This window comes from Mchenga conophoros, linkage group LG18 (genome assembly GCF_057382185.1).
Source record: "Mchenga conophoros isolate Kocher_MC1m ecotype Shallow Benthic linkage group LG18, M_conophoros_male_GT1.1, whole genome shotgun sequence".
Lineage (NCBI taxonomy): Eukaryota > Metazoa > Chordata > Actinopteri > Cichliformes > Cichlidae > Mchenga > Mchenga conophoros.
Window position 1 is genome coordinate 26727353 of NC_140543.1, and position 15811 is coordinate 26743163.

Below are 15811 nucleotides of genomic sequence, written 5' to 3' on the forward strand. Positions count from 1 at the left end.
CACTCTTTACGCCTATGCCTTTAAAGACTTGTATCTGTCACACCCATGCTCACACACCAATGGATGGATCAGGGGCAGCGTGGGGTCTAGTATCTTACCAATGTCACTTCAACATGAATAGGGCCAGAGATTAAACCCCTGACCCTAGACAACCCTCTCTGCTTCTGGAGACAAAGCCATTCCCAGTTCATTTGTATTAATAGAGCTGCCTAGAAGTGAATGCACCTGACCATTAGCTATGCTATTCACACATTAGTGCAGTTATAGTGTAATTTGGTTTGGGCAGCTGGGAGGGTAAAGATCAGTAAATGTCTGATCCAACTGCATGAAGTGAAAATGGCTTTAGAGTCAAGGCAAATGATTAATATAGGAATATTGTGATCTGTTGTTTAAAAATAATGTGGAACACTGGGATAGCTGGGTGGCCAGTGGTCCTTTGCCCCTCTTTACTTCCCGTTCCCTTGGACTTAAACTAGAGACTATAAGAACTGAAGGTGATGCTTGAATTAAAATAAAAAAGTAGTTATTTTTCTTCTTTTTTTTGACATGAGAGAGTTAAAGGCAGATTTACTCTCATGAAATTATATTTCCTCCGAGAAACTTAAACTTTAGACTGAAGAGTGACAGCTGACCGAACAGACTGACCTTTGCCACAGACGGAAATTACACGAGTGAAGCAAATATTCCAGAGAGTTGTGTCCTCACTTTTCTCTCTCCTCTTCCTTATCTACCTCCACCTTTCTCCCTCTCTCCTTCAACTGAGGTCTTGTTGTCAGCTCATTAAAAGCATGTCCACACATACCTACTTCATCACTCCGCGCTCTCGACCATTTACTCCCAATATGTAGGCCAACTGGCACAGACAGAAAACAAATAGAGATACACCCCGCTGCACTCAAACACACGTTATTACTCGATGTTCAGAGCGATTGCATTTGCCGCATCAGCCTTACTTCGGGGAGAATAAAGACAATACATTTCCACGCTCAATCAAATCTATTCTTCCCCAACTCATTAGAAATAATGACATATTACCACATTACTGACCCATTACTCAGCACACATTCATCTCCTAACACTGCTCCATCACATTCTCTTAGAGGAATGGCTGAAAATAGGGAGTACAAACTGAGCTACCAGGGAGAGCGAGTGAGAAGAGAAACAAGGTGGGGGAAAGGAAAGACGTCATGTTTGTCTTCTGGAAAAAGTGACCTCTAAATTCTGCCTGAGATGGTCAGAGAAAAGCTGACAGGGCCTCTCTCTTCTTTGTTACCCACCCTGCCCCTCTCAAAGAAACAGGAATGGGTGAGACCTCAAATGCAGCTTCATTTGGTCTTTTCCTCTGTCTGCTGGCAATTCAGAAGTGACAGAATGAGAGTAGTTGCCACTGTGAGTGGCAGATTGCTGTCACCCATCCAGCTGAGTTAGAGAGGGGAATTGAATGCAGCCGGTTGCAGTTCTTAAAGTCTGCTGGCAGTCACACAAAGAGAGCATTTCTCCACAAAGTTTACCTTCAGTCAGTCTTTGAATAGATAACCATTTCTGACTTTTATTACAACAGAAAAATTTCGACTTGACAGTGTACAAAGGTCTTACACAACTTGATACCCCTGTGTTGTATAGATAATCACTACAGCTCCCAGACATCACTTTCAGATATTTTATTGCAAGTCAGGGTGATGCTTGCAGTGATAAATTTTTCAAGCAACTCAGCACTAGGGCTGGGCCATATCATACCATTCATGGTAATACCGGTATAATGTTGGGCAACAATAAGAAAATGAAATATCGCGATAGAATATGGGTAAAACGCGCATGCGCAGTGCCTTTGTTTTCATACGCACATGGTGGAAAAAGCATGGCAGCGACAGAGAATGAGAAGGGCGAAAGCGGATCGTTGAATGAAACGATGAACCAGAACTGGTGTGTAAAAATGCTGCAACTTCAGTGGTGTGGAACTGGTTTAGCTTTCGTCCGTCAGATACACAACAAAGCCCTATTTTTGGTAGAGTATGCTAGCAGGCCGTCGTTATTACCGTGTTTTTTGGAAATACTGCACACTTAAAATCAATCCTTTGATTTTTCTGAAAATCGACAGTGCCCCTTATAATCCCGTGTGCCTTACGTATGAATTCTGGTGTTTACTGACCTCGAAACGATTTTATGTCGTACACGGCGCTTGAAAATCTGTCAAATGTTTCAGTACGACTTTGCTAAGCTACGAACCCGCACCGCTTGATGGATTGTCGGAGCATTACGGCTATTGTAGGCAGGAGCCTCGCGGGGTGATACGTGCTGTGCCTCAACATAATATTACTGTATTGTGTGTGTATATCCTCTTTTTAAGTTTTGTGGATATTATACATGGTTATGCTGAGGATATGTCGGCCAATTTCCACTGGAAACGCCTTTTGGTTAAACTGTCAGCAAATAATTTGCATTTGCACTGTTAAATTTTTATATAACTTTAATGCACATAAAAAACAGCTGCTTGTTTAAGTGAAAATACGTTGATGGTTTGTTTTGCACTAATAAAGTTGTGGAGTCGTAACGTTTTTTGTCTAGTGTCAATTATATTGTCAGTTATATCGTTATCGCAAATTTTCAAATGTATATCGTGATAAATATTTTTGGTCATATCGCCCTGCTCCACTCAGCACTAAAGAGCATTTCAAAGTGTTTTAGCTCTTTATTTTGATGTTTTCCTGTAGCTTCCGTGTTTTGGTTCATTCTCACTGCTCACATACGATTTTTGGCTGCTGCATACAGCTGTTTTCAGCCACAATGTATCTAAAAACAAAACCAAACACAACCTACACTATCTGTCCAAAAACAAATACCAGAGAGATGGCAATCATGGCTAGCTGCTGAACAGATTATGAAGATTATGAACAAGTCAACAGACTGACAGACGCATATACCAAGAGGGTGATGCAGACAGTATTTATATAGGAGTAGAGAGCAGAGTGGACACACCTGAGAGCACAGTTGAACAGAATCTTAAGTAATGAAACATGGAAAGCAAAACTGAACATACACACATACACACACGCGACCATGACTGTCAAGATTAAACAGGACCTAACACACCCACATTGAGACCCACATTAAGGCGCGTGGACACAGGAACGGGAGCTAAAACGACACGGTGACACATGTTGAAACACAGGAAACAGGACTGAAGACAAATGAACTTCCTATGACAGTGAAAGCAGACAAGCATGGAGAGACCAGACACCGTGACACGACTGGGGAGACAAAAAGGGTAATGAAACACAGAGAAAAGACTGACTTCCATACGAGACGCTGATGACAACACAGAGATGAGACTTGGATGGATTGGACACGAAAGCGAACTAACATAATCAAACAAGAACCAGAAATAAAAAAAAACCCCTCAGAGACACTAGAGAATACTAAACTCGAGACTAACCAATACAGAGCTTGATTGTGAATATTTCTTAAATCTAAAGGAATGAAAAGAGTCCAGAACAAAATCTCAAAACACACACAAGACCCAGGCCAAAACTGTATTCATTCACAGCACATTAAAAAACCAAACAAAAACACCATGAAGTTTGCATGAAAACATTCACTCACATATGAAATACATTAGCAATAGAAAAGTATGCAATTTAACACTGCAAGTGCCCTCTCACAATGAAATTCTTTGCAAAGCCCACATACTGGATTATAAGACTAGGCAATATTCCAGGAACTCGAGGGCTGTTTTAGGGCAGCTCAGGCCTTTGTGTGTGTTGTGTGTGTGCTGCAGGAACTGTCCCTGTAGGAGTTCTTTCAGGGTCGTTTTTAGGGGATGGAAAATGCTTGCAGCCAGGTAGATTCCTCTGCACTGCTAGGGAGGCTCAACACTGAGTGTGTCATTATAAAACTGAACACAAAACATTACATTACGTTTTTTTGCACAATAACATACACGCTAATCACACTGGCTCACTCAAAGGAAAGCACTACGGCTTCATTTTGAAACCAGTGATTGTCTATGTGGGGAGTTTGCTGTGGCTCTTCTTTCACTGACTCATGACATAAAGCTACCTGGCTGGAGTGAAATGTGTAGACTGGGCAACAAACTGTTGGCAGATTTAAGATTGTAGTTTTCCTTTGTAGATTGTGGAGCCTCACTTTATTCTGAAAAACTCTGCACTGTTTAAATGTTTTTCTTTTATCTTAGCTTTTACTGAGTTAAGCTTCCATTTAAGATGCGCTCAGTTAACAGATTTTTATCAAATCTAGCATGAATAAAAGAGCTATATAAATAATTAATGTATGTTCAGCAGTCAAATGATACAAAACTGCTACCTGCAGCTTTATTCAATAAATTTCTAGATGAGGTTAAGTACCTGAACCTGAAGTGTCAGTCAGTGATGTTTGCTTTCTTCTTGCTATGAGGTTAAAATATTTTATGCTTCACAATTACGTCTAACTACTTCTGTCTAATTTACTGTGTGCCCACCTTGTCTGTGCCAGCTGCTTTGACCTAGTTTTAAAAGAGAGCGTGTTGTTTGTTGTGTTTTCACATTTTATTTTTCAGCTTCTGTCATTTTTAGGATCCTGCCGATGCAGGCAGCGCACCTGTTTAATTTAGATGTGCTCCCTCCCTCCTGTGATAGACCCTTGTGGGACGTCTTAAAATCCCAGTTCACAGCTTTAATCCCCTCTTCACACATATTTCACATCCCTGCAGATGGACCTGATTCTCAAGCTTTATAAGCCTGCCGTGTGTGATGCCTGCGTGTCGCTTTGATTCCTCTTCTGCTTTTGAGAACATCTGATAAGAATTCAAAAAAGACGGAAAAGAGTCGAGTACAGAAGCTGAGATATCATAGAGATTACTGCCACCCGTGTGCCACACATACTTATTTATCTTTTAAAAACATGACAAGTCATTATGCTACAGGGTAATAGTTGAGCAGGAAAAGTCCTTTCCTAAATGAGATGAGAAACTATGACCTACTGCCTGACCTTCCTCTTAAATGAACGGCTGCTTTTGACACCTGTCTCCTTTTCTTTGTCTTCTAGGACTGAATGAGTGTATGATCAATAATGGCGGGTGCTCCCATGTCTGCGTGGACCGACCAATTGGCTTTGAGTGTCGGTGCCCTACCGGCTACCGGCTGCTAGACAAAAAGACTTGTGGAGGTAAATAGAGAAATATAAAGTGTTTTTCAGAAACAGAGTGGCAGGCTGGCTGCTGACCAAGCCAGTATAAATCTGTTTGTGCATTTGTGTAGTGTACCGCTTTGGGCAGCTTGCAGCTCTCATGCTGTCCATCTCTGTTCCCTGCCCATCGCTCCCACAGGGGAGGTTGTGCAGTCTTACTCCTGTCACACATGCTTATAGTATGTCCTTCACACCCTTCCTATCATTTTAGCAGCTCGCCATCACACCCAGAGAAGAATCAGGTCAAAAGACGTCAGCAGGGATCCACCCTGCCTCCCTGTTGACTCCTTTCTTCCCTAAAACTGCAAAAATTCCAGCCATAAAATGTACATTTTTACCTCCCTGTTGTAGTCATGTCATTGAAAAGAATTTCTATATTTACATTTCCTGAATTTAGTTTCCACTCTCATCTGTCACAGCTCACAAGGGATTATTAGTGATTTGCTGTCACTGTCTGACTGTTTTTGTCTCTCAGCTGATTGATAATCCTCTCATCCCTATAGATATCGATGAGTGTGAGAACCCGGATGCCTGTAGCCAGATCTGCATAAACTACAAAGGGGATTTTAAATGCGAGTGCTACGAAGGATACGAGATGGACCCGGTCACTAAGACCTGCAAAGCAGAAGGTGAGTTACAGTAAGAAAAGAGGAATTAAGTTAACCCTGTCTATTTGAACCTGTGCCTCAGGTAAACAGCACATTTTCTCAGATACTGAAATGCGTCAACACTGCACCGCACTCTCTTCTGTACTACATTGTTAACCCCTCCTCTTGTCATAACCAGGAAACATCTTTTAACTGTTATATTCTTATTATTTCTCTGCAGGTGTTTGTGCACTTGACATAACAGTACACATAAAACAAAAATCACATCACCAAGGCAACCGCTCTGTTTTTCTCAGACCGAATTTGTCCTCTGGGTCCTGTCCCATTAGACCGCTTCACGAGTGACAGACTGATGTTTAGCGATGCTGAACACTTATAATTAGGTATAGCAACTCTTCAGGGGTACCTGGCTGAGTCACGGTGGAGGCTAATTACACCAATTTAATCCAGCCTCCCGCTCAGCTTGTTGATAACAGTTGTTTGACTAGTGGAGAACAAAGTCAGCTGATGTCTTTTGACCTCCAACTATGGCTCAAAGCTGTTAGCAAGAGGATTGCATGCAGAGGCCATTTTATGTTTACACTTCATTTCCCTGCAGAGTTTTATTATTTAATTGGCAGGAAAGAGCCAGTCAAATGAAATGTGTTGGTTCTGTCCCAGTGGCTGTCAAATGCTGCTATTTAGTTTTCCTCAATTAAGCTAAGCTAATATCAAAGCTCAGCATTTGCATGTGTGTGTTTGCGTGTGTGTCGTGTCTGCCCACTTGCCTCTGTTAACGCTTGTGTACTTTTCTCTGCATGGCTGCCCAGTGCGTTAGCTATCAGTTTATCATTGCCATGAGAGAAGTGTTTCTGGCTGTGTGTCAGAAGCCAAATTGCAGCAAATGCAGCAGTTGAGTCACTTGGTTTTGAGGCAATGAAAATGACGTCTGGCTGTGACAGCCCATGAACCCAGCAGGGGAGAATTTTCCCCTTTAGAGGGGTTGGAAATGCTGTCATTGTAATCGCTATTTTTTTGAGAACGCTTGGTCCTAAACGTCACTGTCATGATTCAGAGTTTAGGCTGGAAGACGGAGGAAAGGGCAAAAAGAGAAGACGTGCGGGACTGCGATACTACAATGAGGCTACAACACAGACTGTCAAAAGGGAAACTGAGGCAAGCGAGCCATTAATGAGAGAATTTCATATCTGCCCCAAGAGATAATTCCCTGCAGCTGCCATCCTATTACCATGCAGTGTCACAAAGAGATTGGCTCAGTATAGATGTTACTAGACAAAAGGTGGGCTTTAGTTATAGCCAGGCAGATAAAACCGTCCCTACAGGCGCGTTTTGTTAGTCTTTTTTACCCACTCGACTTTTCCTGGCCAGAATTATGAGGAAATAGTTTAAGACCTCTGTTTATATATGGTTCTGATTTAAGTGCATCCTGGGTGACCTTATCCAAAACAGACAGCTCGAAAAATAGGTGTGAAAATAAACAAGGACACTCTCAGAGGAAGTGCGAAAACCAGTGCATGATAATAGCTAATAACAAATTTACCAATCACCGTGTGTACTTCAGATGAAAGCAAGAAATCTTTTATCTCCTTGAATAACAAAATTATTTCATAGCGTCCTGCAAGAGTTATCCACATAGCGGGCTACATTAATACATTCCAGAGGACAGGTGAATTGTAAATGATCTGGAGCTTTCTATAGCACCATATCCAGGTTAACATGAAATGTGTGATGCGAGCCATGAGGTCACACATTTTCACCAGCACATCTTGTTCTAGGAATTTGCTTTCTGACTAAAGACTCGACTAATCAGGCTCAGCTGTGATTTGTGTTTGGTCCTGATTAGCATGGTAGCAGGGTACACTAAGATGTGAGCATTAAATATTGCATCCTCCAACCACTCAAACATATATATTAAATTACAAACATTTTGCATTTACCTAATGGACTCATTGCTTTTGTTGTGCTTACTAGTTGTGCCAAACCTCAAAGGCCCATTCTGAGCAACCTTGATGAAATTAACATCCAGCTTGAAGCCTGACCAACTGCTGACATCTCTGTAGACATTTTTTGTCTTGTTAGTAGCGGTCACACTTTCTGTGCTGATGAAATCAAATAACCCTGGGAATAGAAAATGTAATAACTAGTGATTACGTTAAATGCTTTGAGATGCATTCCAGATAAGATCTGCATCTCTCAGCTGTGCATGTAATTAATATTTATATAAAATGCAGGTGTACATGGCAAGGTATTTGGAAGTGAAGCCTATCATTATTCTGTTGCATATGAGTAAAATTCACTGAGTAGCAGATTGTTATTTTTCTATATTTGCAAGCCTGGAAAAGGGTAAGAATATATCTTATTCAAATTAGTGTATGTTTGCCTATGTCTGTTTTGTTGCATTGCCGGTGCAAAAGCCGTCAGCTTGCTGTTTAAAGAGGTGCAGCCAGATGCAAAGGTAACTCTGATATATATTTATATTTGCAAGGCGAAGATAATAAGGAGTGTACAACTTAATGATGTACAACACACTGATCAATACACCAACTATTCAGCTGTTTTTAATGAACAATTATTGTGCCTTCACTCTTGTTAGAAGAGAATATTGAGTAGTATCGTGCAAACTTGATGCTGTTTATCTTTGTGAAAAAAGATTATATTTAGAGTATTGACTTTAGTCTCTCCAGCATCACATTATGTTCCAGTGCTTTTAACACTGCGGTGAAGCCGGATTGTTATTACTGTAGAGCAATGTCTAAATCATTCCCTGACATGCAGCATTTCCCATCTGGGTCAGCAGTTCTCAAGTCCAAGTGCATTTTGATGCTGTGCTGAACACACTGTCCAGCTTATTGTTGTTTTATTGTTGTCTTCTTCTTCACATCTTTCCCCTTTGTGGGTTAAATTATTGACACAAGAGCACAGCCACTGCTTCTTCCAGTCCAGACGATATACTTTTCCCACTGGATAAAGGTTAAGTTGATTTAAAGCAGTGCACTTGCTGTCTAATCTGAAGCATATTAATGTTGATGTGTGCATAGATGATCTGTGGAGCACCAGGACGAGAGCAGTTTTCTAATAAGATATACCCACTTTGGCCCCTCTTCTCGCCTAAACTGTCAAAGCTGATTCGCTTGAGCATTACTCAAGCAAATCCCAACTCTAATGTATTCCTCACACCTACAATGTATTCATCCTCATAAGCCCATTTTAGAAATTGCCTCCTATTGAGAAGTTGAACTTTTTTTTGCTTTTTTTTGCTTTATTTTGCTGATCCATATTCTGACCCTGACTCCGGGCCTGTGTTGTTTGTGCCTGCTTGCACAAAAACACACCCTGAAATGTTCGTTTCTTCGCGTGCAGGTAAAAGCCCTTACCTACTGTTCACCAACCGACATGAGATCCGCCGCATTGACTTAGTGAAGAGGGACTACAGTCAGGTGGTATCCACACAGAAGAACGCTGTGGCTCTGGACCTGGATGTGGCAAACAACCGTGTTTTCTGGTGTGATCGATTTCACCGGAAAATCTACAGGTAAAAAAATAGTTTTTGAGTTTCTAAATCTTTAAATAATTTGTGAAAACAATTGTATTTAGGATTTACATAACACTGCTGACAAACTGCAGCATAAACAATAGATTCCTCACAGCTTGGACAAATGTTTATTTATCTTCTAAGCAATTTTTACATTTTTCACTATGCCTCATTTAATCAAAACGCCTGCATTGTCAGCGACTAGACAAATATATTTGAAATATGAAGACGTACCAGAGGCATTATAAGAAAGAGACACGACGCTGAACAAAGCCAGTGATGCAAGGAACATTTTCGGGGGAGAAGAACTTTTTGACAAAGTTTTGTGGCAAAGTCTTTATAAGGTTTTTGTCAGATTTGACTGGGAATTCTTTACATGCAATTTATATGTCTGCACAACCTTTGAAATGAAAGGTAATCAAGCTTTGAACTGACTGCCTAAAAACAGCTTCTTCAGAATGCCTCGCTTGCTTCTGGAAGGATTTTGACTTGTTTTTTTTCTGCTAAAAATCATCAATATTTCTAAATATGAACCACTCAAAGATGTTTTACTTTCATCTATTTGCACTCCACCTGTGGTTTTCAAATGTCTGATTTTTAAAAGAACTGTGCTTTAATTATATTTTGAAACACGATTTCATAAATCCTGCACCGATGCACACTGATGAAATTTCCCTGTATGTGATGTAGTTAGATCTTCTCCTTTATGCTTTTGATGTTTTTTGGGTTCAATCAGCTTAGCCGATGGCTCAGACCTGCTATTATTTTAGATGAATTTCACCCTTCCTTTTGTTATCCCAACTACGTTTTCTCCCCAGAGTGTCTTCTAATTGGAGCACTGTGTTCTCTTTATAAAATTGATGTTAAGAGGAAAAAAATCTCTGGGGAAACTAAAATTGAAATTCCTGTTTGGGAACACAGCTCCCTTGCCCTCGCCTCACACCTCTGCTGGGGGTCAAATCATTAGTGAGCAGGGCAAACCCTGAGTGAGGCCTTGTCTATTCTGATAAGTGGTCCATCTAAGAAGGATGCTAACCCCAGGATGAACCTGAACACTGCCCAAGGCTGTAGCTCCCATATCAGCCCCATTCTTTGTTCTGCAGTCTCTTCACTTCAGAGGAAGAATGGAGAATTGCTCTTCGTCATATATTATCTGTTGGGGTGTGTCCCGTTTGTGTTATTATCACTTTATGTCCGCTTATATTTTGTCAAATGAATGTGCCAAAAGACTTAACTTGCATAACAAAGAAGAACATGCCAGCTATATAACTGTGTCATTCACTTATTGATTGATTGATTGATTGATTGCTAATGCTAGATTTACTCTTGTGATTGGAGTTTTTCTTCTTCAGTTGGAGTTTAATCAGTACTAAATTATTTTTTAAACAAGCAGGTAAAATTCTTTGGCTCTGAGTGCAGTCACTAAAAATCAATATTTTATAGTAATAAATCTTCTGGTAGGGCGCCACATGATAAGACGGATTGTGTATACATCCTCATTATCACAAAATAGTGCCCTGCAGGCAGCCAACCAGGCTCTGCCTCACAATCTTTCTGTACATCGATTTTGTAATAATGGCTGGCTTGATGTAGATTATCCCTTACATATTCTCATCCCCTCAAAACTCTCCCTCATTCTCTCCTTCCGCATTCCCGCCTCCTGCTCCACCCGCAGTGCCTTCATCCACGAGGCCAGTGACCCCTCCCAGCAGGTGCCACTGGTAGAATCATCTCTGCAGACCCCTGTAGGACTGGCTGTGGACTGGCTCCAACACAACCTGTACTGGACCGACTCAGGGGACAAATCCATCTCCGTGGCCTCGGTGGACGGCACCAAAAGACGTGTCCTCATCAGCACTGACCTGAGCGAACCCCGAGCCATAGCACTGGATCCGCACCATGGGTAAGGAAGTGGAGATGTATGCATACAACACCAGACATCTGCACTGTTAGTACCAAGTATTAAAGAAACTGAAAGACAAGATCCATAATTATCACGGTTTATGCATTTTAAAAAAGTATGCTAATTGCTGAGCTTCATGCTGTGAATTTACATAACACTTAGCATATCAGCACATAATAAGGTCGAACTGAGTTCACATAGGATGCCCTCCCATCTAGTTCTGTACTATACTTTTTGTCCTCTTTCATAATTTTAAACATGATGGTGGCGTTAACCTTAAACAGAGATATGTTTAGCAATTTCTTCTGGGTCCACGTCTAATGATAAATATTCAGTATGAGAACACTTGTTGTATATGAGAATCCAGAGTATCGAGACTCTGACCCATTTAACATCCTGATAGTTTTTGACAGCCTGAGGAGCTTTATGAAATGGTGCCAGGCTGTGATTCTGCAGCTTTTGTGTTCTGGTTATACAAATGCAGATTTAAAAAAAAAATCAGCCACAAAGTAAACATAAATAGACACACAAAGGTGCTTTGGTGAGGCAGGCACACACACACCACAGAAATGCTTTACACTGAATAACAGTTTGGACAAAATTGTCTTAATGCCAGTAATAAACATTTACATAGAAGTGAATGTAAATTACTGTGTCTTCACTGCTTTGATTGCTCGCTCATATCGCCAAATAACCATTCAAAGTGTGCTGAAGTCATACCAGATAACAGTTTTTAAATTTGGTGGTTAACAATGTTGGGATTTGGCTCAATGTAAATCACAGCCATGGCAATCCAAATGAAAGCAGAGTGCTCACAGACGTTAATGGTGTAAGCGATTACAACCACTGCTCAGCTTCTAGTCATGACAAAATGGTCCTGTTTGTCCTGCATACCAAGGTGAGGGATCTAATAACCATATTTTCAAACCGCAATCACATACTCCATCAGCGAGGACAAAGGCTGCAAACAGTAATGCTGTCAACTTGTCAAACTTGTCCTTTGTGTCAGAGGCCCATGCTGTAGCTGCTCCAATCCTAATATGCTGTTACATGTACGTTTACAATTACACTTACACTGTAAGCTGGTATTAGAGCAGATGGGAGATAGTGAAATATTTGTACGAGACGTAACACTAATATTGGTGGTCTTTTGACTTGTATTGTAGTTTTGTGGTGCTGAAAGGACAGCTCCGAAATGTGCACTTGTCAGAGATCTTTTACAAGAATTCCCTACAGCACTCTTTGTTGTAGAAATGTCTCCCTTTCTCTGCCCTTCTCTTCCAAAAAATCACTTCCACAAATCTTGGATGGCATTACCTTTGCTTTTGCATAGCCTGTAGTGGGGGAAAAAGACATTTGTGTGCCCTAGTTTTGCAGTCTTATGTATATCTGATTGTTTTAGGCTGCATATTGCTTATGCAACTTTAGGCAGCTTTTTTTTCATCTTTGCAGGACAAATATTTTGGTGCAGCTCTCATATTGTTATTATTATTACTATTCTTATTATTCGGTTAGTAAAGGAGCCTACTTATGCTGGGTAGAACTGAAACAGCAAAGTAAAAAAAAGCAAAAGAGGAGAGCTAAATTAAAGTAGTGGACAGTGACAGTGATGGCTTACTGCCGAACCACTTAGCAGAACAATGCCGTGGGACTAATAACTGCTAAAACCCTAACTGGATAATAACACAATGACTTTGGTGTCTTTGTTCCAGCTTTATGTACTGGTCAGACTGGGGCACGCGAGCCAAAATAGAGAAGGCCGGTATGAATGGAGTGGACCGACAGGTGCTGGTGGCTGATAACATTGAGTGGCCCAACGGCATCACACTGGGTGAGGGGAGAACAGCTGTTCTTCATTATATCGTGCACAGTGCTATATTTTACCCTTTTTCCTCAACAGCTGTTGTGAATGTGCCTGAAGCGCAGACCTGAAAGGAGCCGATGCATTCAATCAGCTCATTTTTGATAAAAGGTCAAAAGTAATTGAAATAGCACAAGTTAATGTTTAACGATAATGGAAAGAAGTAGTTTTACAAAGTTATCATGGCCGCTTCGGAATGATATTGAAAATGTTTCAGGTGTTATAGATCAACACAGTAAAACTTGCTGTTGTGTAATGGTGAGAATCTGACATTTCTAAAGTAATCGATATCACCTAAAGGGATTTGCTGGTCAGAGTGCGAGAGTGCTTACCGCAAGGACAATCAATTTCCACTCAGCTCGGGAAATTCCTATCTACATGTTTGTGTGTTTGTCTGTGTGCATGTTTGCACTCCGCAGATGTGGCCAACCGCCGTCTGTACTGGGTGGATTCCAAACTACACCTCATAGCCAGCGTGGACCTGAACGGAGCTCACCGCAGGACGCATATGTCGTCCGTGGAGAGACTGGGGCACCCTTACGCCCTGGCTGTTTTTGAGGTTTGTGTTTACTCCTTTTATTCCATTGCCTCATTTTGTAGAACTCAGCATAGATTTTCAGGGATTTTGGGCAGTTGTCCATGATATCACTCAGCCTCCCACATCTCATCATATCTACATCTCTCTCATTAGCCTCAATGGGGGCCTGCAGAGGCACAGGGAGCCCAAACGTAATGACTGTTGAATTCAATTTATTTCATGCTCAGTCGGTGGGTGTCCTTGTGTGTGTTCTGTTTGTTTTTCCCTCATGGGACTGATTGGTTGAGCATACTAAACAGAAACAGCTAAGAGAAGGGAGCAGTCAAAAGCAACACACACATACAGACACACACTTGAGCTTTTGGTTGTCAGCCAGTTTCCCTCTGTGCATGTTATGTCAGGGCCTTTAGAAACCTTCAGTCTGGACTGGTGCCAAGCAGTCCTACACATCCGTGCCAGTGTGCAAACGTGCTTTTGCTTGCAAACTCCTGTTACAGGAACATCCTTTAAAATCAGCCTCCCTAGGGGAGACCACAGGCAGAGGTTTCCTTCAGAAGCAGACCAAACTTACAGGCGTGGATCTTTGAAACTATCCGCTTTGGTGTATATAATATAATTATATTTGTGACCTAGAGAGCAAATAGAGGTGTTATTTTTAAAATGTGCCTGAAGTTGTCCTAAATGTAAAATAAGTTCAGTATAAAAGTATAATGAAGCTTGTAAAGTTCAGTCATTTACTAAATTGGATTATGACTACATTCTGCCACTTCTATGTAATAAATATTTTTATAATATTTTTAAAAATGTTAAATTCCTCTACATGTTCGCACAGTTTACCATTTAATAAGTGTAGCATAACCTTGAGGATTTTCTACTGCATTCTGTGCTGTAAGTCCGGCCTGTGCCAGCGCTGTAGAGAGCGCTCAGAGAAATGATGATAAATTCCCTCTGCTGTAACACATAATCGATCGGGACGTCTCTGCTCTCTGCCCTGTTGTGACTACAAGGTGACCTTCTTGTTCAGCAAGTTGGACATACACCAGTTCAGTGTTATTGAGTGGGTCTTGTTGTATTGTACATCACATTACAGTACCATCTCTTTCTGACTCAGTGACTGACTCAACGCAAGCACACACGTACACACTCGAGTGTAGCGAGGCCTGTTGTCTCGGCACTCGCTGAGGATTAGCCTGTGGTTTCTAAGTCAACTGTAAAAAACATGTCACTTCCTATCTAAGACTCTTTTTTTTAAAACTGTTGATGAGGTTAACTAGGGAAAGAAAGCAAAAAGTTTATTAATAAAAAACCAGCAGGGTTAAAACTTCAGCCTGTGCTGCTGTTTTGTGATCTATATTAAATGGGTTTTAATTATTTAAAGCCTCGTGCTGCTGAAAATACATCCCAGAATGTTGCAACATTTTAAAAATCAAATAATTGATTTGATTTTCTTATATAAAAAGACATCATTGTTTATTGTTGCACTGCTGCTCCATGAATAGCAACCTCCTATTTACAATTAAACTCCTTTGCATTTCCTCCATCATCTTAATGATCACATTAAAAGCCAATTAAACATGCTCGCTCTTCTGCAGAAGCTAATGGGTTAGACGATGTCTGTCAACAAATACTTCCAAGTGCATATTTCCCTTTCCCTAATTTTCTCTTTATTTCTTCTTCTGAAATAAGTTGGACTGGTATCATCAGACAAGTACTGACAGCATTTAGCCGTCCAGAGTGACAAGCTAAGGGCAGCTTGTGTCCTTTTTCTTGGTCACTTTTTCTTTTCAGACCCCTTTTCATGATATAGTCACACTAAGGAAAACAGTGGTTGGGAACAACTGTACAACCAAAACTATTACTAAACGAAATGCTTGCTTCGAAGACAGGGACCAGGTCTGGAGCCAATTGCAACGTGAAAAGTCTGCAACAGTAGGAGACATCTGACTCTGTTTGCATAAACCTAATGACGACAACGAAAGCTACACACTGAAAATCAAGTGGAAGAGAGAAAAGCCTAAACAATTAAACATAATGTTAAATAATTAACGCTGTTAGTCTAACCTGAACTGTGGAAGAGAAACACTTTGGTCACTGAATTTCCACTAGTGTCACATTGTTTCTTTTGTTTACGTTAATGTTTAACATTAGTTGCCTGGTGTGTCCAGCTCTGCTAGCTGTGATGTTAGCA

At 40.9% G+C, this 15811-nt stretch overlaps 1 protein-coding gene across 5 annotated transcripts in view; it reads left to right on the forward strand.

Moving 5' to 3' along the window:
* LOC146554002 (low-density lipoprotein receptor-related protein 8-like) overlaps positions 1 to 15811 on the forward strand; it is an 88419-nt gene that overhangs the window by 63574 nt on the left and 9034 nt on the right. For all 5 annotated transcript variants that reach the window (XM_085255272.1, XM_085255269.1, XM_085255271.1 and 2 more), the window contains 6 exons: positions 5041 to 5160; positions 5685 to 5810; positions 9150 to 9321; positions 10997 to 11224; positions 12937 to 13055; positions 13505 to 13644. In XM_085255272.1, coding sequence (XP_085111398.1) covers positions 5041 to 5160; positions 5685 to 5810; positions 9150 to 9321; positions 10997 to 11224; positions 12937 to 13055; positions 13505 to 13644 — 905 coding nt within the window. The remainder of the gene's footprint in view (positions 1 to 5040; positions 5161 to 5684; positions 5811 to 9149; positions 9322 to 10996; positions 11225 to 12936; positions 13056 to 13504; positions 13645 to 15811) is intronic.